The sequence below is a fragment of the Zonotrichia leucophrys genome, chromosome 3, assembly GCF_028769735.1.
Source record: "Zonotrichia leucophrys gambelii isolate GWCS_2022_RI chromosome 3, RI_Zleu_2.0, whole genome shotgun sequence".
Taxonomy (NCBI): domain Eukaryota; kingdom Metazoa; phylum Chordata; class Aves; order Passeriformes; family Passerellidae; genus Zonotrichia; species Zonotrichia leucophrys.
Window position 1 is genome coordinate 87805063 of NC_088172.1, and position 19204 is coordinate 87824266.

The 19204-nt window shown below is 56.6% G+C and overlaps 1 protein-coding gene and 1 long non-coding RNA gene across 2 annotated transcripts; one reads left to right on the forward strand and one right to left on the reverse strand.

The window, feature by feature from the left end:
• Positions 1 to 3932: 3932 nt before the first annotated feature.
• Positions 3933 to 6141, reverse strand: LOC135445000 (uncharacterized). The gene is made up of 4 exons (XR_010439418.1): positions 6047 to 6141; positions 5515 to 5572; positions 5303 to 5397; positions 3933 to 4765 (listed from the first exon to the last, which is right to left on the reverse strand). It is a non-coding gene; the product is annotated as an uncharacterized LOC135445000 (long non-coding RNA).
• A 250-nt stretch (positions 6142 to 6391) lies between these two features.
• On the forward strand, positions 6392 to 10297 carry HLX (H2.0 like homeobox). Its single transcript, XM_064707037.1, has 4 exons — positions 6392 to 7284; positions 7851 to 8030; positions 8499 to 8683; positions 9478 to 10297. The coding sequence occupies exons 1-4, from the start codon at positions 6720 to 6722 to the stop codon at positions 9814 to 9816; spliced, it is 1269 nt and encodes a 422-aa protein (XP_064563107.1). The 5' UTR covers positions 6392 to 6719; the 3' UTR covers positions 9817 to 10297.
• The last annotated feature ends 8907 nt before the right edge of the window (positions 10298 to 19204 follow it).

Here is a 19204-nt window from a genome sequence, read left to right on the forward strand (position 1 = left end):
CTGGGGGAGCCTGGCACAGGGAATCTGTGAGCTGTCCAAGCAATGGCTGGACTTTATTTAGAGCAGATTCAGTTCCAGTGAGGGAAGCTGCTCTGGAAGATGCTATATACGTGCTGCATAGTCTGGCACATTTGTTTATGGGCCCATGAAACTCCTCTGGCTGGCACTCCCATTTGGCATCCACCATGAAGCCTCTCCCTTGGGCTAAAAAAGGTTAAAACAGGACTTTTTGTAAGGGCCTTGATGACATTATTTTCCTGGTGTTTTATACATGCTAATAGCAAGGAAAGACCTGGTTTTAAAGTTGGGCTCATATGTACCTACTGCATTGAAATCCACTTTGAACATGAAAAGAGGGGCAGAAGAAAAACAATAAATATTCTAAAATCCAGATGAGTTTTACAGAGTAATTTTCTTCTAGAAACTTGCCTTCCTTATGGGGTTGATTTTGCCTTTTATGTGTCTGCCTTCTGATATCTTTATTTCCAGCTTCCAAAAATTTTACCACTGTTGGCAAGGAGTAAACTGTTTCTTACTAAGACTTTTATTAGGCAGTTATTAGTATTTCCTTCTTCAATATTGAATGGTTTTTCTGTGCTGTAACTTTAATATACTGCTGCTGGAGAAGCAAAGGGCCAAAGACATCAGTCAGCTTTTGTAGAAATAGACTGGGATTGTTCTGGCAAAACCATAGAGATGATGATCAAATATGGGAATTAAAAAAAAATAACATTTAGTTTTCATCTATACTTGCATCTAAATATTCAGTTTAAACCGAGGTACCCTGAGCCTGTCCTCAACAGCACTAGTTTGCCTCGGTTAAGGAGCTGCCTATTCAGATCTCAGCTGAAAACAGGTGTAGTTACACTCTCCTGTCAGATTTAGGGAATACCTGTGGATGGTCTTTTCCAACTGAGAGTCAAATCACCTTCATTTCACGCAGTGGTGCTTGCTTTCAGTCACTGTGCACTGCGCCAACTCAATCCAGCATGTGCAAGCAAACGCTTCCCTGATGGGCGGTTGCACGTGAGAGCAGGGGGTCAGCACTTCTGCACGTCCTGTCACCTTCAATCAGCAGGCAGAGGGTTAATTGCACACCAGCTCTCTGTAAACCTCTCTGTTGGTGAGGCCTGGGAAATCGCAACTAGTCCAGGATAAGTCCCCCTGCCTGCAGATTATGCAGCGTGAAGGTGGAGTAAGCTATGAAATCAGCATGATTGGATGGTGTGCATGATATGATGCTGATGGAAAGGAAAACAAACTCAGGGGCTCTCCCTGCATGAAGGACCCATTCTAGATTGCAGAAAGCAGATACAAGAAGCAGCACTTAAATTAATGGGTGACCTGATGAGAGGTTAGAGCAGACTAGAAGGTGGTCACAGCAGTCCTGCCAGCCTGTTGCCCAAATGTGTGTTTCTCCCAGCATCCTCACCTTGGCTGGCCACATGATAAAGAAGCTAGTTTGGGGTACTATGGCAGTATGAAACTTTTCATACTGGCAGAGTTAATTTGATATCCCCAGGGGTAGGAACAGGCAGGCTGGAATGCAGGGAGAAAGTCAGACTGGCACTTGTAACTTCAAGCAGCTTAAACCATCACGACATTGCAGGATCACAGTGTCTATCTCCCAGCACAGCATCAGGTGCCTAAAAATGGGATTCGTAAAAGCCAACACAAGGAGCAGAACGCGCCTGCTCTAACCCATAGGAAAACCTGGGGAAGGGATGTTCTCATCCTGCTAGTCCTCAGAATGCTGCCTTATTTCCTGGGGGCTGTGAAGAGGCACTTCTCTCCAGCTGATATGTCCTACCCTGACCCTTCTGTAAGATTTATGAATCTGCAGCTTTTCTCTCTCTCTCTCTCTCACACACACACACACACACCAAAAAAAAAAAATAGAGAGGAAAGATCATTTCTTTCTTCTGTGAACATAGCTGTAGAAAGATGCTGTGCCCTCCCACATCCCAGATCTTTGGGCCAGGCACTCAAGAGCAGAGATAAATCAGTGTTTTCAGGTCCCCTCTCTGTCTGAAGGGACCTGAGGCATTAAACAGCATTTGGGGGACTACGTGAAACCCCTCAGCTTCCCATGCTCTAATGTGTTTCTTCAGAAAACAGCAGCTTCAGCAGTTGAGAGCCACAGTATGCAAACGTGCAAGTGTGAGAGTAAGTCTCCAGCTCAGTGGCTGGTGTGCTGTCCTTGGAGCTGGGAGCTTCAGTCTTTGATCGGCTCTCCCATATGGACTCGTTCAAGGGGATCTACTCTGCTGGAACATATGGACAGTTCTTGGGACTGCTCACATTCAGAAAACCCCGTGCAGTTTTCAGACAACTACAACATAGACATTTCAGAGGAATCTTGCTTCAGAGCAATTTTAGCATGTCTTGTGGACTCAATTCCCATCTAGGATTCCTGGGTGTGCATCTCAACTTCTCCTTGCTACAAAGCTGCAGGTGAGGAGGATCAGGCGCTGCCCTCCAAAAGCACACTGACTCGAATTCAAACAGCAGTTAAAATACACCCCCAGGCGGCTTGAAATCCTGCCCTTCTGCACGGAAACCCAGATCCCGCCTGCTTTCCGACGCCTTCCACGGCTGCACAGCAGATGACATAACATTAGTCGTGACTTACTGACACAGGTATTCAACTAAATAACGCGTGAAACAATGGAAAGGAAACGCCAAGGGTTTGACCAGCTCAGTCTCTGGGTTCGCTTGCGGTTCTGGGCAGTTCCTGCCTGCGCTGCTGTGGAGCCTCTCAGATAACGAGCTGTGCTCAGCTGGGGAAGTCCCTCCAGCCCCACCGGCCTCTTCCAGCGGCGGATTCCGGCCGGGGGTCCCGGCCCGCGGTCAGGGGACGGCCCTGCTGCAGCGCCCCCCGCACTCCGCGGCGCTGCGGGAGCAGCAGGGGCGGCAGTGCCCGGAACCCCCCGGCTCCCGCATTGGGCCCCTGCCCACCCTGCAGCCCCAGCCCGGGGCGGCTACGGCCGGAGGGGCTCCCCAAACGCGTTTGCCCGCTGCTCTCGCATCCCCAGAGAGGGTTGTTTGGAAATGGGAGGTTTGGGAAGGGTGGGCAAGCCCCGTCCCAGGGACTCGGCAGGTGGCGACAGAGCACGGGCTTTGGGGGTGGGGGGGCGGCTCCCCGGGCAGCCCGGGATAGCGCTGTCGAGGTTCCGCCAACGCCGCCCGAGCGAACCTTCCTCCTGCAGGGCTTCCCGTGAGGATTAAATATTTATTTTTGCAAGTACTCTTCCAGAGAGATATAATGGTATTTTAACTTTTAATTTTTTTTTTGTTTATCTCGCACATATACGTTTCTAGATACAAACATAGGAATAATCAGAGAATATACAGAAGCCTAAAATCCAACGTGCAAGGCGCAAGCCGCGGGCGGCGGAGAAGGAGGGCTGGAGGCCGCTCTGCCAGCACCCTGGCCCGGCTCGCAGGGGCAAACCCGGCTACCATTCCCCGCAGCTGCGCCGCCGAGCGCTGCCCTTGGTGTCGGGGAGCCACAGCGGGGTGAAGAGGCTGCGCCGTGCTCGGGCACCGCTCGGGGCTCGGGGGAGGCGGCCAGGGGCTCGGGCTGCCAGCATCCCGGCGGGATCCGTGGGACCGACCTGCCCGCAGCCGGCCGGGGAGCTGGACGGGGCAGGCATTTGGCCGAAAGGGCTGCAAGCGCTGCAAGGGCTGTCCGTGCTTTCCCGCGGGGCGCTGGCAGCGCCCGGCCCTTCCGGGATGCTCCCGGTTCCGTGCCCTCGAGTAGGGACGGGGGAGCTGCAGAGCCTCGGGCTTAGTCCTTCTAGTTTCCCCTATAAAGAACTCGAATAATTTTTTTCCTCCTCCTTTGTCGGCCTCGAGGAAGAAGAAAAAACGTCCTTCGAGACTCTATTCAAAAAAAAAAAAAAAAAAAAAAAAAAAAAAGCAGCATCGCTTCTGCCTCGCAGTTCATTCGCCTCCTTCTCGAGTCCCTCGGAAAGCAAGATTAAAGGGGAAAGTCGCAGCTGTATATTTATGTTTTCATTGCTAGAAGGGAATTGATTTCCTTGCATTTATTTTTGTAGTTGCAATACACAAGGGCGGATTTGCGTCACCAAAGCAACTTGCTGGTCGAGATAAAGTTGCACAAATATTGAAAAGGGAAGTGCTCGCGCTCATTATGAAGTTTTTCTCCGGAAGAAATAAGGATTTCTGCTGTATCCTAAAATACTAAAGCCGCTTCTATTTTGGGACAAATCTCGCAGGCACATCCGCTCATTTAGTCCGAGTTGGAACCTCTCAAAAAACAGGAGATGACCTGGACTGCAGCTAGCCCTGGGTTTCCTGCAGCCTTCTCCCTCCTTGCGCGGAGAGGAGGGGCCGCTGCCTCCCCCGGCAGCCCTGCGGTCCCCGGGCAGGCAGGGAGGCCCGCGGACGCCTTTGGGGAGGAGGGGCACCCTTGTCCCAGGGAGATGGAGAGGCCGGGGGCGAGGCAGGTGCTCCTGGTTTCGGCCGCGGAGGATGCGCGGGTGCGCAGCGCAGCCGAGCCCCGGAAAGCACCTGCCCCGCGGCCAGGACTCCGCGGTTCCCTCGCCCTCCTGGGGCGCAGCCCGGCGGTGAAGGGCTTTAGTGCGAGGAGTTCAGCTTTTCCTTTTGAGTTGTTTCAGCGCTCGCTGGAGGGATCCCGGCCTCCGGCGGCACCGGAGCTGCAAACGGGCCCGTCCCCCCGTGCTGCTCATCCCACGGGCCCTGCACGGCAGCGAGGCCAGAGGAGTTTTGCAATCAGCTCCTAAAACAACAAACAAACAAACAAAAACAAAAACCACAACAACAAGCCACCGCGTTTGGTTTTGGTTTTTTTTTTTTTCTCCTTTGCCTTGACTGCCTGGTGAGCATCCACGGGCTGGTCCCACGCCCCGGGGTAGCAGTGCTAATTGCAGCAATAATTTAACGGGGCGGCTTGCTGCCGCGATGCAGCACCCAAGGCACACTTCGTTGCCTGTCCCTCGGGCGGGCTGGCGGGGCGGCTCTGCCCGGCGGAGGGAACGTGAGTGGAACCCGAGTCGTTCGATTCGCTTTGAGAGCCAGAGGATAGTGCTGGGGTCACCTGCCGTGAGGGAGAATGGGGGAGAGATGCAAGGAAACAGGGCTTTCCGATGTCGGGGCAGGAAAACTTGGGACATAATCAACATTTTCTTTCGCCTCCTTCGGGTTTGGGACACATCTTGGCAAGACAGCCCATCTTCATTTTTTCGGTTTTGTCTCGTTAACAAGAACCAAACCAAAGCGAAGAGGTGCCTGGCTTTTCCCGGGGAGCCAAACTCACCTTCATCCGTTATGGAACGTGGTTATGGCTAAGGAACATGTTCACTCTAGCTCGCAGGTGGTTTCAATATTCCCACAGAAGCTACATCCTCATACCTGGCGAAAGAAAAAATAGTTCGCCTTTCTGGCCGTTCCCCCAAAACCGTCAGAATTTGGGAAATGCTTTGGAAAAAATAATATTATATTTCTGAAACAAAATCAAAGCAAACTTACAATCGTCTGACCCGGCAGGCTGCTCAAAACGACAGCGACTGCTTCACTTATACGAAAACTAAAAATAAAGAAACAGTTGATTTTCAGAGTCAGGTCGGGACAAATGTGATGTTAGAGAGGAGGAAAAAAAAATGCGCCAAAGATGCTTTCGTAGATTTGTCCCTAAATCATTGCAGTGAATATAGCATGTGATTCTGGTGTACTGGAAAAATTGGGATAGTTCTGACGTTAAATGTCTGAGAAATTATTAAGTAATTTTAAGGTGTAATTGATCTGCAAGCAGATGCAGCCACCGGGATGGAGAGCCTGACAAAAATCTATCCAAAAATTACACTGCCGTCAAAATAATACTAGGTAATTAATCGCTACTAACGCAGGATCCAAGGTGTCCTGGGCCCAGAATATCTGGGAGCTCTCATAAATACATATATTGCATGCATCGGCATGGACTCCTTCTCTTCCAGACTATCCCAGGCTCATTTATCCGGGAAGAAAACAGATTTCCTTGAGAATCGTTTCCAAGAGAACAGACCTGCTTCCAATGGCCAAGAATTTCCCCGCGCATTTCTTTCAAACGTTTGGAAATCGCCGTGGCAGCAAGCGCGGCGACTTTGCGCTGTGTTTTTGGGGGGAAAGGGGAAAAGTGGTTTTTCAAAGTCGAGAGCTCAATTTAAGGGGCTATAGGCGTGTGTTGGGGTGTACTCTGTGGGGCAGACCGCTCCGATCGCGGTCCCGGGGCGCGGAGCAGGCGCTGTGGGCGCGGCGGCGAAGGCAGCCCCGGCCCGGCGTGGGCGTGTCGGCGGGCGGCGCTGCCCGGCCCGCGGATCGTGGATTGGGCGTGGGGAGGGAGCGAGGGCCGCTCGCTGCCAGAGAAAGTTTTGCGGAGGGGTGGATGTTTTTTTCTTCCCCCAGTGCGAGGAAAGGGGTTTGCTTTGGGTTTGTTTTGTTTGCGCCGCTCCTCTTCTCGCCCGCTCGCTTTCTTCGTCTGGCCGTGGGTTCTGGGGACTTCTTTTTAATTTTCGGGGTTAATTTTTTCTTTTCGTCATTTTTTGGCGGTTGACTCTCTCTCCTTGCCCCTCCGAGAAGGGCTCCACCAGCCGCCTCTCGCCTCGCCATCCCTCCTCATGCGCCCGGGACCGCGGGCAGCTCCGCGGCGCGCACCCGGGAGCTGAGCTGCGGAGCGGCGCGTCCCCTCCTCGGGCAGGATGTACACGGCCGGGCTGGCTCCTTTCTACGCCTCCAACTTCAGCTTGTGGTCAGCGGCGTACTGCTCTGCATCGGGGCCGGCGGCCGGCGGCTGCTTCCCTCTGGACGCCGCGGCGGCCAAGAAGCCGTCCTTCTGCATCGCCGACATCCTCCACGCCGGCGGCGAGGCGGCGGCCGGAGCCGCCGACAGCCTGCCCGGAGGGCCGGGCACCGGGATGCCGGCCGCGCTGGGAGCCGTGCACCACGGCGGGCCCTTCCACGCCGCGGCCTCGCCGCTCCGGCCCACGCCCGTCGTGGCCCCCGACGCCCCCGCCGCGTTCCCGCCGCGCCTCTCGCCGCTCTCCAGCGCCTACCACTCCCACCACCACCGCCCCCCGCAGCACCGGGGCCCCGCGGCGGCGGCGGCGGCGGGCGGCGCAGGCGCCCCGGCCCCCGCCCGGCTGCCCGGCGGCCACACGCACGGCTCGGCGCCGGCGCCCGCCAGCAAGGACCTGAAATTCGGCATCGACCGCATTTTATCGGCGGAGTTTGACCCCAAAGTCAAGGAAGGCAACACGCTGAGAGGTAGAGAAATTGGTTTATCCGTTTTCCCTGCTAACGCTCTCGATGTTCTCTTACTTGTACTGTGATTAGCGACTTCACCCGCGATTTGAAAACTTCTCGATCTAGGCGAGAAAAGAATTATTAAAAAAAATTTTATAAATCAAAGTTTCTAACAGCTCTCAGTGAGACCCCCCCTCCCTCCCCGTTCCGGCCTCCGCACGGCAGAGCCGGGGCGCAGGGCTGGAGGCCCGGGGAGAGCAGCGATAGCGTGAAAGTAGCGAGCGGAGCGCTCCGCACTTCCCGGAACGGCCGGGGATTTCTGCCTCCCAGGACACAGCCCGTGTGATTGTTTCGCTTCAATCCATCTCCCCTCGCGGCCTGTAAACATCCTGACCTAGGGAGTAAATATGTCGGAGGATGTCTCACTGCCGGGGCAGGGTCGCCTCTCCTGAGGAGAGCCCCTGGGGGCGGGAGATGGCTGCTTGGTGGCCCCCGAGCCCCTCCGACCGGGCACTCGCTCCGAGTCGTGCCGGGTTGTCGTTCTCGACCGCGGTGTAACATCGCTCTCCTTGTTCCTGTGCTCGCAGATCTGACCTCCTTATTAACTACGAGCCGCCAAACTGGGGTTCATCTCCCCAACTTGCAGCCTTCCGCCGGCCAGTTCTTCGCGTCTCTAGACCCTATTAACGAGGCCTCTGCTATCCTGGGTCCCTTAAACACAAACCCAAGGAGCTCAGTGCAGCATCAGTTTCAAGACACTTTTCCAGGTACATCTCGTCCCTCCTCTACCCTCCCGTGGCGCAGGGCCCTCCGTCCTGGAGGAGCCCCTTCCTCCCGGAGGGACCCGCCAGGCAATTCTGCAAGGCCGGGCGTGTGTAGCGAGGTTCAGATTTTGGGCGAAAGCCGGGCTGCCTGGGGGGGAGGAAGAGCCGCCTAGGGCCTGATCTAGAGGATCGCCCCATCGCGTACAGGAGTAATAACCTTGGCCAGAGAGAGAAGAAGCGGGGAGGTGGGAGAGGAAGAAGTGGGAGCTCCGTGCAGCTCCACCCGTGCCCGAGGCAGCACAAGCTGACAGGACATGGACCCGCCGGGCAGGCAGGGCCACGCTGGCCCCGGCCCTCCTGCACATCGCGCTCCAGCTCGTATTCAGATCGATTAAATCTCTTCCTTTCAGGCTGCGATAATAATAACGCCGTCTCCCCCTCTCTTCCCCCACTTTCTCTTCCCCTCCCCAGGTCCGTACGCAGTTCTAACCAAGGACACGCTGCCCCAGACGTACAAGAGGAAACGTTCCTGGTCCAGGGCTGTTTTTTCCAACCTGCAGAGGAAAGGTTTAGAAAAACGGTTCGAAATCCAGAAGTATGTCACCAAACCGGACAGGAAGCAACTGGCGGCGATGCTGGGGCTGACAGATGCTCAAGTAAGAATGGCTTCGTTTTTATTTCAAACCTTACTTCCAGTTTAGATGAATACCAGAGGGCAGTGGAGTTTCAAAGTGATTTCTCTTCCTTTATCACGAGTGGGGAGTCTGTCTGAGGAGCTGCACCTTGCCCCGAGCATCTCTTGCACCCAGGTTCCGTGGCGTACCGCGACCCAGTGCGGAATTTTCGCCTTTGCTTTGGCCACCGAGGAGCAGGCCGGGCGGAGAGATGAGCAGGGCCAGGGCAGGCCATCAGTGTGCGCTTTACTGGAGTGCTCTAGGAGGCAGTTTAGGGCAAAGGAAGTAGAAGTGAAAACACTATTCTTAATATCCTTTTTTTTTGGTAATATCTTTTTTTGTTCTAAATCTTTCCTTGCGTTGTGAAATCCTTCGTTCTGAGGAAGTGAAAACACTTTTCAAACGGAAGCATTAAACGCCACTCTGTAATGATTCCACTATTGAGGCTCGCAGCGCACAGAATTGTATAACGCTGTGGTTTCTTGAGCAAGATTTGGTTTCCTGGAAGAAGAAGTAGAAAGGGAGAGGAAAAAAAACCCCATCCAAACAAACAAACAAACACGGGGAGGGGTGTGCCCAGTACTTAAATACACAAACTAGAGGAGGAAACAACCAAGAAAAGCCCTTTAGTCGCGTAAGGATGCGGGCAGCGGGGAGGGGAGGACGGCGCCTCCTCCTCTCCCCGCGTTGCCGGTCCCGATGGAAGGGGTCGGGGCCGGGCGCGGTGCGGGGCGCCGTGGGGCCGGGCCGCCCGTCTAAGGGCGGCTCGGCCGCAGGTGAAGGTGTGGTTCCAGAACCGGCGGATGAAGTGGCGGCACTCCAAGGAAGCGCAGGCCCAGAAGGACAAGGAGCCGCAGCCGGAGCCGGAGCCGGCGGCCCAGCGAGCCGGCACATCAGCGCCCGCCGCCCCCGGGGAGCCCGAGCGCAGCCCCAGCCGCTCCGACGGCGACAGCGACGGCAGCGACGCTGAGTCCCTCGACATGGCCCCCAGCGACACGGAACGGACTGAGGGCGCCGAGCGGAGCCTGCCGGCCGCCGGGCTGGGCAAGTCCTCCGGCAGCGCCGGCCTGCCTTCCCCGCCGCCCGCCAGCCCCGAGCCGCGGGGAGGTCTATAGTCGGGGCGGCCCGGGACCTGTGCGCTAATTTATGTCCCTTCCCCGCCCCGGGAGCTCGGCAAGGCCGGCCCAGCCCCGGCCCCAGCGCCTGGGCCGGGGCGAGGATGCAGGCGGAGCGGGGAGCCCCAGCCCCGGGGCGGCAGAGCATAAGGCGGCCGCCTTTCCCTCAGAGCTACTCGCAGGAGATCGGGGGATTTTCCCTTTTTTTCCCCTTTAAAAAAAAACCCCTAATTCTCCGTTTCCCTCCTCTCGTTCTCTTCAAGGAAAATCCGAGCGAGGGATTGCGAGAACGCTCTCAGAAATACCCACCTTTCCCCCCTCCCACCCCCTAACCAATTTACAATGTGAAGTATTTTGCCAACGTCTTCATTGGTTGCAACTTGTTGCTTCGAATAATCCGGCCAAGAAATACTGCACTGACAAAATATATATATATATATATATATAACTCCTGTAAATAAAATGTTTGCTATGGTTTGTAGCCACGTCAGTCTTTTGACCAGGGGCGAGGGCTGGCGTGGCTGTCCCAGCTTCCTTCACCCCGCTCGAAGGCAGCAGCTGCCTCTCCTCGCCTCGGAGCCTCCCCAGGCAGCCTTTTCTTATTCTTTTTTTTTTCTTTTTTTTTTTTTTTTTTTTCCTAATGAAGGCAGTGACAAGGACTGAATTTGATGACGCAAAGTTGTGCCCGCGGTGAGAAAGTCACCAGTGGCATTCGCAGCCCGCATGTGCCGGAGCCGTGTGCGGCGGTTTTTGGTTGCGGGTGCCGGGCAGGGCTGGGCTGTCCGACCCAGCGCGTTTCCCGGCGCCGCTCCCGGGAGCCGCAGGGGCGGTTTTAGGGAGCGGGAGGGACCCGACGTGCGCGGTTTGGTTCGCTTCGCTTTGCCGCGCTTTGCTGTCGCTCCGCTTCGCCGCGCGCTTCTCCACCAGCCCCCGTGACGTCACAGCGCCGCTCCGGGGCCGCCATGTGACGTCACGGAGGCGCAGCGCGCGGTGACGCGGGGCAGGGTGAGCCCCGGGCTGGGCGGACGGACACACGGCCCATTCTCGCCCTGTGTCGCTGGGGCTGGGAGCCTGGGTGGTTCCAGTGGTTCTGGAACCACTCCGCTCGGGTGCAGAGTTAGCTTCGCCCTCGGAAAAATACAAAGCGCCGCGCTACTCCGTGTTCGTTCCTCCCGGGCCACGAGGGAGGACGGGGGCCGCTTCTGAGGCGTTCTGCTTCCCCCTCCTCCCTTGCCAAGCAGCACGGACTAGAGCGAGAGCCGCGGCCGTGAGCAGCCCCCGCGCTTCCCCCTGGGAACAGAGATTTTGCCTCGGCACAGAGGTCCGCCAGGGCCGGGAGGCTCCTCACGGAGCCAGGGGAAGGGCAGGAGCGGCCCAGCCGCCCTCCCTCTGCCCCACGAGCTCGGGCGATGGGCGCTGAACCTGGGACATGGTTAGGAAGAGGAGACAGAGGAATAAAGTGAAGGACCGGGAAAATGCCTGTGTCCTGCAATGATATGGAGGCGAGTGCACGTCTGGCCTTCGCCCGCTGCTGCTCAGAATGTCCTTCGGGGCTGGGGGAGTTTTCCAGGAAGGACACTCTCCTCGGGGACCACCCTTGTTAGCAGAGCCCCGAGGAAAGGGAAACACCCACAGAATTCCCTCGCCAGGAGCCCTGGGGAGAAGAAGCCGGGGCATACAGCAGGCCGAGAGAAATCTTGCGCGAGGAAAAAGGGACGGGTGAATAGGTAAAAAACGTGTAACCGGGAGGGCAGAGGCTCCGTCAGAGCCATCACAGGCAGGGCGATCCCCGAGGGGGGCGCGCACAAAGTTCTGGTGCATTCCTGGATGCCCGCAGGAGGCAGCGCTCCCGGGGCGCCGCCCCTGAACGACCCGTCCTGGGAAAGAGAAGCGGGACGGGGGAAGAAATTACCTGTAAGGGCTTTGTAATTTAATGTTCTGCCTTAAAACCTTGCCAGGGAGGAATCTAGGGCGTGTCACGGCTAATCGGGGCACGGTGTGGGCCCTGCAGTTCGCTTTCAGCCCTAGAAAGTGGCTGTACCCCTCAGCGCGGGATTTGCCGTGATGTTGGAACTCCCCTAAATGCAAGGGAAGCCGCGGGACAGATGCCCAGGGAAACACGACTGTTTCTCCTCTGATAAACCACCGTGGTGCGGCTCACGGAACGGCAGGAATTTGTTTGCCTCTTGAGTTTGCTTCCTGAAGACTGGCCCGTGCAGGAGAGAGGGTTTTGGAGTGGCTCTTGTCAGACGAGAAAGGAAAAGCGCGTCGGGAAAGCGTTTCTCTTCCCCTGGGTTAAAGGAATCTCCTACAACTCCGGGGCTGGCTGCGCGGTCCAGGCTTTCTCCACCTCGGCCTCCCCAAATAATGGGAGCAACGCCCGCCTGGACTTGGAGTCGGGGAGAGAGCGAGGCAATGACTTTATGGCATCATTTTAAGATAACACAGAAAAAAAAAAAAAAAAGGACAGAGAGGGGGAAATAATGCTGTTGGGACTCGAGCTTTGGGTAAAGACACTCAGGTCGGAATGGAAGAGATGGGATAAAAATCCTTCGTCCTGCGCCCTCTTTTTGTGCTCCGTGCACCTCGGGGGCTGTTCGGAAGAAGGGGCCAAGCGGCGGAAGGGGCGGATGGGTTTCTTCCTCTCTCCCGGCTAAAGGAAAAATTAATTACATCTCTCTCCAGTTTGCCCCTGCTGTGCTCGTGCAGGTACAGCAAAGCCACGAAAACGAGTTTGGGAAAAGATGAGCCCATGGAGGGATTCGTGCCCGTCTCTTCAGGGAAGGAAGTTTTCCCGGTCCCGCGGGGCTGCAGTTACTGCTCTATTTCTGCGGGAAAAAACAGGGACAATGTCGTGACCGCAGGCAGCTCCAACGCCGTTGGCTGGCGAAGGGGACATGTCCGTAGTGCAATGCAACACCCCGCTCCCAGAACAGGCCAAAGAAAGCTTGGAGGAGCCTCTACTTTGTTTGCTTGCTACGGCCAGGTAACAAGAAAGGCTTTTGATGCTGGCTGTCTCTGAACTAGAGACGCCCGAGCGCACTGTTTTACTGCCGACACGAAAATCCCTGACGGTGTTTCAATCGGGGGCAGCAGCTTTCGTGGCGGTCCCTTCAGCTCCCCTAGATCCGCTGTGATTCTTTCCGTGTCTGTGCCGGGCACCCCTCGGGCACCGCACCCCCTGCCCGCCACAGCGCGGCCGGGCACAGCGAGGGGGGCCGGGGTCCCCACGGAGGGGCCGCGGAGCTTCACCGGCGCTGCCCGGGTCCCGCGGTGCCGGCCGGGGCAGACTCACCGCCCCAACTCTCCTCGTCTCTTCACTGCCCCGCCTGCACGCCCCGCAGAAATTTTTCGCGCTGATTTAGAATGAAAAGTTGTAGCAGAGACCAAGAAGCGGGAGCGATACACTTCACCGCACGGAGGTTTTCCTGCCTCCTCCTGCCTGGCATGGATGGGAAATCGGATTAATGCAGAAGCGGGAGGCCTCGCCGTGACGCTCCGATATCCCAGCCCTGTTTGGGGGCATCCACACTCACAGAGATGCGCAGCCGGGCGATCAGAGCCAGGTCCGGCCAGCCTTCCTCCCGGGACGCAGTTTACCGATAACCCCACCTTCCCCCGGCGCTGTGTTCGGAAGACCAACGAGACACTTTTCGCCCGATTTCTTACCAGAGACCTCCCATCTCCAGAGACCTGAGTCAACCTCACAAATAACAGCCACATTAGAAGAAAAACACCCAAAACAATAACACAACAAATCAGAACCGATATTTTAATTAAGAGATGCACGGTGCAGAAGGGCCGGGTGAGGAACCGGCCTCGGGGTCCGCCGCGGTGCCCCCGCCTCGGCGCTGCCCCTCCAGAGCTCCGCGGGAGCGGAGCCGGCGCAGCGAAACCTGAGTTCGCCTCCCTCGTTAGCAGAGCGAGACCGGCCCCGCTCCTTAGCAAAATATTTTTATTTTATTTTAATGTCGGGCTTAAGCTGATGTCTTAAAAAATAATTGTTTTCAGATCCCAGTTCGCTCGGCATTGCCGTTTCACACTCGCAGGCACACACAGCTTTCCCTGCAGTTCATGCCTCGGGACTGCCTGGCGTCGGCAAGACAAACTGCAATCTCCAAAATGTCAACTTTTGCCACAATCTCGACTAAAAAAACCACCCCCTTCTTATTGCTGTTGAGCGCTCATCAGAAATAATGGCTGTTTACACAAAACCTTTATTCACTTTCTTAAATAAACACCAGTGAATTCAAATAAAGCAAAGCCTCAGCTATAATTCAAGCACAACGTTTTCTGTGTGTATTCTCGGCTGCGGACCTGGAGAGACTCCTCCGAGAGAAATATGAGGTCTCTTTTCATAGTCCACGTCCATTAGCTAAATACGCTGGCTCACCTCGGCCAGGTTTATACTACTTCGGTTTTCATTCCCCCCCCCCCGCGCCCTTTTTTATGTTTTTCCCCAGCTGAAGCGGAAATTTTTCGTCCCTTTCCCCCGATCCCTTTTTACAGAGGTGTGGTCCGGGAGCTTTTCGTTTTAAATCCGTTTGAGAAGCCCCTTCCTCTCCCCTTTCGCAGCCCCGGCTCGGGGGCGCGCTGCGGGAGCACAGCCCGCCCGGCCGCCGCGGATGCTCGTGGCTCGGCGGGCAGAGGCGGCTTTGGTTATAAGGGAAGGTGTGTGGCTTGCGGGTTGGTGAGCGCGGTGAGGCGATACCAAGGTCCCGCTTATCTCGGGCAGAACCGCCGATAAACGCAGTTCGTGCAGAGACCCACGAGCTCCGGACCGCGCAGGGAGCCGCGGCCCCGCCGTCCGTCGGCCCTGGAGGGAGCCGGATCCGTCCTGCCCTCCTGCTCCCCTCAGCCCCGCCGCTCCCAGGCCGGGACTCGAGGCCCCAGCCCTAATGAGGTCCATTAAGCGCATTATTGATGTGGAGGTTTGCTGTGAGGTCCCGGCTGGAGGGAAGCGGGGCTCTGCTGCAGATACAGGCGCTCTGATCTGCACCACCTGGCTGAAACCAGAGAGCCGCCACTTCATTAATGGGTTTAGCCTTTGCTAATTGGTGTCTTTAGGAGCCTTGCCAAATTCTGCTCCACGATCTTTGGAAGCAGCTTTTGTTTTTCCTTCTGCCGGTGACATTCGTTGACGGCAATCAGAGCCGATCCTGCCGCAGCGCCGGCGGCCGCCAGGCAGCCCCGAGAGCCCCCGACGGGCCGGGCTGGGCTGCGCGGCCGCTCCGGGCACCTCCTGCCCGCTGCTGCCTCCACCATCACCACCCACCATCGTCATCTTCAGCAGACGTGGAAACGCCGCAGCTGAGCCCCACTGCGAGCAGAGCCAAAGCCGCTCCTCCCGCCTCGGTGCCGGCTGCGGCAGGTGACAATGGGTGCAGGTGACAATGGGTGCAGGTGACATGGGCGCAGGTGACATGGGTGCAGATGACATGGGTGCAGGTGACATGGGCGCAGGTGACAATGGGGGCAGGTGACATGGGCGCAGGTGACAATGGGCGCAGGTGACATGGGCGCAGGTGACATGGGTGCAGGTGGGGCGGGAGGAGCCCTGTGACCCACACCCCCCTGCAGAAAGCAAGCACGGGGCCGGGGCTCTCCCTGTCCGCCGGGCAGCGGGGAAAGCGGCACGGGGCCGATCCCGGGAAAGGGAGAGCGGCACGGGCAGCGTCCGGCCGTGCCAGTCCCGCTCCCGTTCAGCCCCGAGCCGCGGCGCTCTCCCCGGCCCCGAGAAGCGGAGCCACCACCGAGCCCCTCTCGTCACCCGCCCTCGGGGTCAGCTCCATTCCCGGCCCCGCGGCTCCGAGCAGCTTTTCGGAGACTCGAATGGCCGTAGCTAATGAAATCCGCTCACCGCAAATCACAGAGCTCTACCCTACGCTATAATCAAATTTCTGCTTGCCTTAAAAAACCCGGGTCGCCCTCCTCCACCCCCGTTCTCCGGGCAAACCCCAAATCAAAGGTTTCTAGCCATCACAGCTCTCCAGTTATGCCTGGTCCTAGGCCATCTCTCCCGGCCTTCGTGCCATCGCCCGTACTTCCCGCCCCCTCGCGATGACCAGTTCCTTTTCTCGGCCACGAAAACAGGCTCGGGACCAGCCCTATCCGCTCGGTCTGCCACATGCATGGCAGAGTGGGGGTGACGAAAGGATGGGGATGGTGGAGAGAACACAGAGGCTGGAGGATTTCTTGCCCAGCAGCCCAAGAGAGGGGTCGGTGGGGAAGTGACACGCTTTCACAAACACACACACACAAATCACTCCAGCCTCATTTCCCGGGTAATGTGTCACCAGCCGTCTAAGTCAAGTATTCAGGGGTCAGACACGGCTGATAAATCACGCCGAGCAGGGATTTTATCCTCCTCACAGCACCGTCGTCACCGGGATTTGCTGAAAACTCTTCGCGGGCTGCGCCCTGGTGCCGGCCCCGAGGCAAAGGGTCAGAACCGGTACGAAATGAAGAGGCACTCCGGCCCCGCCAGCCCCTAACCCGGAGCTCACCCGGCCTTGGTCCATTTAAGCCGAGCTACAAAGGGCTGTGACCCGTGCGGGGCCGGGACAGACCCGCCCAGCTCTATCTGACTCCCGAGCCCGCGCCTGAACGCAGCCATGGAAAGCCAGAGGAAGCAGGATGGGATGCGGCGCGGAGCCGGTCCGTCTCCCCGAAAACAAGCCAGTACGAGTCTAAAATGCATGAGCTCCCAAGCTGGCCCGCGTCGCTAGAGCGCTCCACGCTTCCATGAACGAGCCCAGGACCTGGCCCTAAGCCTTGTCATTGTCCTCTGACACCGCATAAATAAAACATGTAGTTGCAGATGAAAAATAACTCGAGGCAATTACAGCCTGTGTTTTGCAAGCAATCCATTTGAGCTTTTCTATTATCATAATTATTTTAACGGCGGTGGAAGTATATCAGAATTCTCTTTTTCAGCGCATTCATACAGAAATCCGTACATGGGTATTGGAGTATGGACATGGCCACACATACACGCATATTTATATGTAAAAGCAGCTCATTGCAAATACCTGTCTGTGTAAATGACTAGACTGTGCGAGGCATCAATGTCTTTAAAATACCTTTTCGGCAAAAGTTTCTAGACTACAGGCATGTTTAATTCCTGGCCATAACGACATCTGTCTGGATCCTAACAGAGATGCTCAGGACAGTGACTATAAGATGACTTGGTGAAGTAGCGTGAGCTTAGTCTACAAAAATGGGCAGTTGATGAGGAGATAAGGGGTTAGACTGCAGCTGATACAGCAGCCCCTTCTTATGGCTACGGCCCTTCAGCACTGCTCGGGAGATGGTATTTTTACCAGTGGTGTAACAGGGAGGATGTGGAGCTTAGTTCTGGCTCGGGCTTGGCTCTGTACGGCTTACCCTTTTTACTGAAGTTCTTCAGCTCTCTAGAACTTAATACAATGCTTAATACCGTTCGCTTCACAGCCTTGTATTTCCAAGGACAAACCTTAATGGGTATCACCCGCCTCAAGTGGTGCCTTTCCCATCCCGCAGAGTTCCCTCCCGCCCGCACCCACCAGCGCCTGTGCCCGCGGCCGTGGCGAGGAAACCGCCCGTGGGTGAGGAGGAGGAGTTCTCTGCTGCATTATCAAAACTTTGGAAATGCTGTCCGGGTGGGGTGGCGGTGGGAAAGGTCCTGACGCCCCCTCCGGAGCTGCGGATGGATTGCTGGGATCCCGCCATCGCTCGGCCCCGCAAACCCCGGGGCGGAGCGGGCCTGGGGGGCGGCCCCGGCGGGACCGGGCTCCGCTCTGCGCTGCAGCAGACGTGTTTATTTGTGTGCGCATCCCTCCCCGTAAATCCCACCATCTATAATCATTATCTACATGGAAACTTTTGCCCCCTGCAGCCCCCAGGAACCTCCCCACCTCCCTACCCCCCCACCAGCCCTAGTTAGCGGTGATGATTTTAAAAGCATGCGATGATCTAAGCCCTAATACTAATATTATGCATCATTTGGACAGGATAACCATGCCACCTTGTCAAACGCCGCCTCTTTACACAACCCATTTGCCGCATCGCAGAGTCATAACGGCGGTGATGGATGGGCCGGGACCCCCGGGCCCCCCCGGGCGGGCAGGAATGTGGGCGGGCGGAGCCCCCGGCCCGCACCCCGCCGGCCACAATTTATGGCGTGTGTATGTTTGCTGGCTCCAGATATCGGCACCGTAATGGATGGTTATGTTTTATGAATCCGAGGCTCGGATCTAGGGACTCGGGAGTCCCTTCCATGTATGGTGCACTCCTGTCTCGCCCTTAATCCGCCCGGCAGGCAATAAACTTCCCCGCTAAATGCACCGGGAGATAACAGACAACTTTTATTGATTACAAGAAAATGCTCGAAACTAAATAAAGGGTTTTTATGAGGATCCCTGCAAAGACCCCGTTCCCCGCAACCATTAAGAGCAATATCGACGTTTTACTGCGTGCAAACTGTGAACTTGTTTAGCCATGAAGGTTGGAGCGGGCGGGAGGCAGACGGAAAGAGCGATGCTCGCCGAGAGGAGCCGGGCTCGGAGATGGCACCGGGCTGCCAGCCCGGAGGAGAGTGCCCGCTGACCTTCAGGACTCCCCTTCGGTCTCTCCCTCTCTCTTCTCCCTTGTTGAAGGCGTTGGGAACCTCTCCCAAGCCTGCCAACAGGGAGCACTGGGGATGTTGAGCCGGGAAAGAGGGAAAGGCGCCTCAGAGCGGCGTTTGCAGCGGACCCGTGGGAGTCACAGCCCGGGCGCACCAGAGGGGAGCGTGCGGGGGAGCCCACTCCCATTTTAAAGTGGATGATGGTGGAAGGATGCTTCATTTTCCCCCTCTTCCCGCATGCCCGGGTAGGCGTGCTGCGAGAAAAGAGGCGAATTTTTGTATTTTATTGTATTCCGACCGTCTTCTTTGTAGTCTCAGAGGTGTAAGGGGCATTGAAGTCTCCGCCTGGAAGAGGGATGATATTGGGGAGGGCCGGCATCAGGCAGCAGGGACAAGGCAGAGACCTGCCCGGGGTGGCTTCGCTGTCCCCGGGGTCTGCGCCTCCCCTGCCCGCCCCGCCGAGGGCACGGACGCTTTGGGGAAAGCAGTTCAATTCTTCCTTAACACACGGCAGCAGCACACCGGGCGGGCAGGGGCTGCCAAGGGCATCACGAAAATCTGAACCCCAACTACGTCCCTAACTTTGAAACAGCAGTGAACCCATAATTTTTTTTTTTTTAATTTTTGGGGGCGGCGCTCAGTCTTTTGAACCCAATCCTCTAATAAATTGCTTAAAGTGTCCCGTGGCTTCGTTACCGCTGGTATTTCTGTCCATAGGCAGTAGGCTCGGAAGTCACAAATGTTATTTTCTCCTGCAACCTCATTGTCAGCCTTCAACAGCAA

Excerpts from the sequence above, each read along its gene's own strand:
- HLX (XM_064707037.1), top strand. The coding sequence starts at position 6,720 with ATGTACACGGCCGGGCTGGCTCCTTTCTACGCCTCCAACTTCAGCTTG. Across the intron at positions 8,031-8,498 it reads GTTTCAAGACACTTTTCCAG|GTCCGTACGCAGTTCTAACC; the intron begins GTACATCTCGTC and ends TCCCCTCCCCAG. Across the intron at positions 8,684-9,477 it reads TGGGGCTGACAGATGCTCAA|GTGAAGGTGTGGTTCCAGAA; the intron begins GTAAGAATGGCT and ends GCTCGGCCGCAG.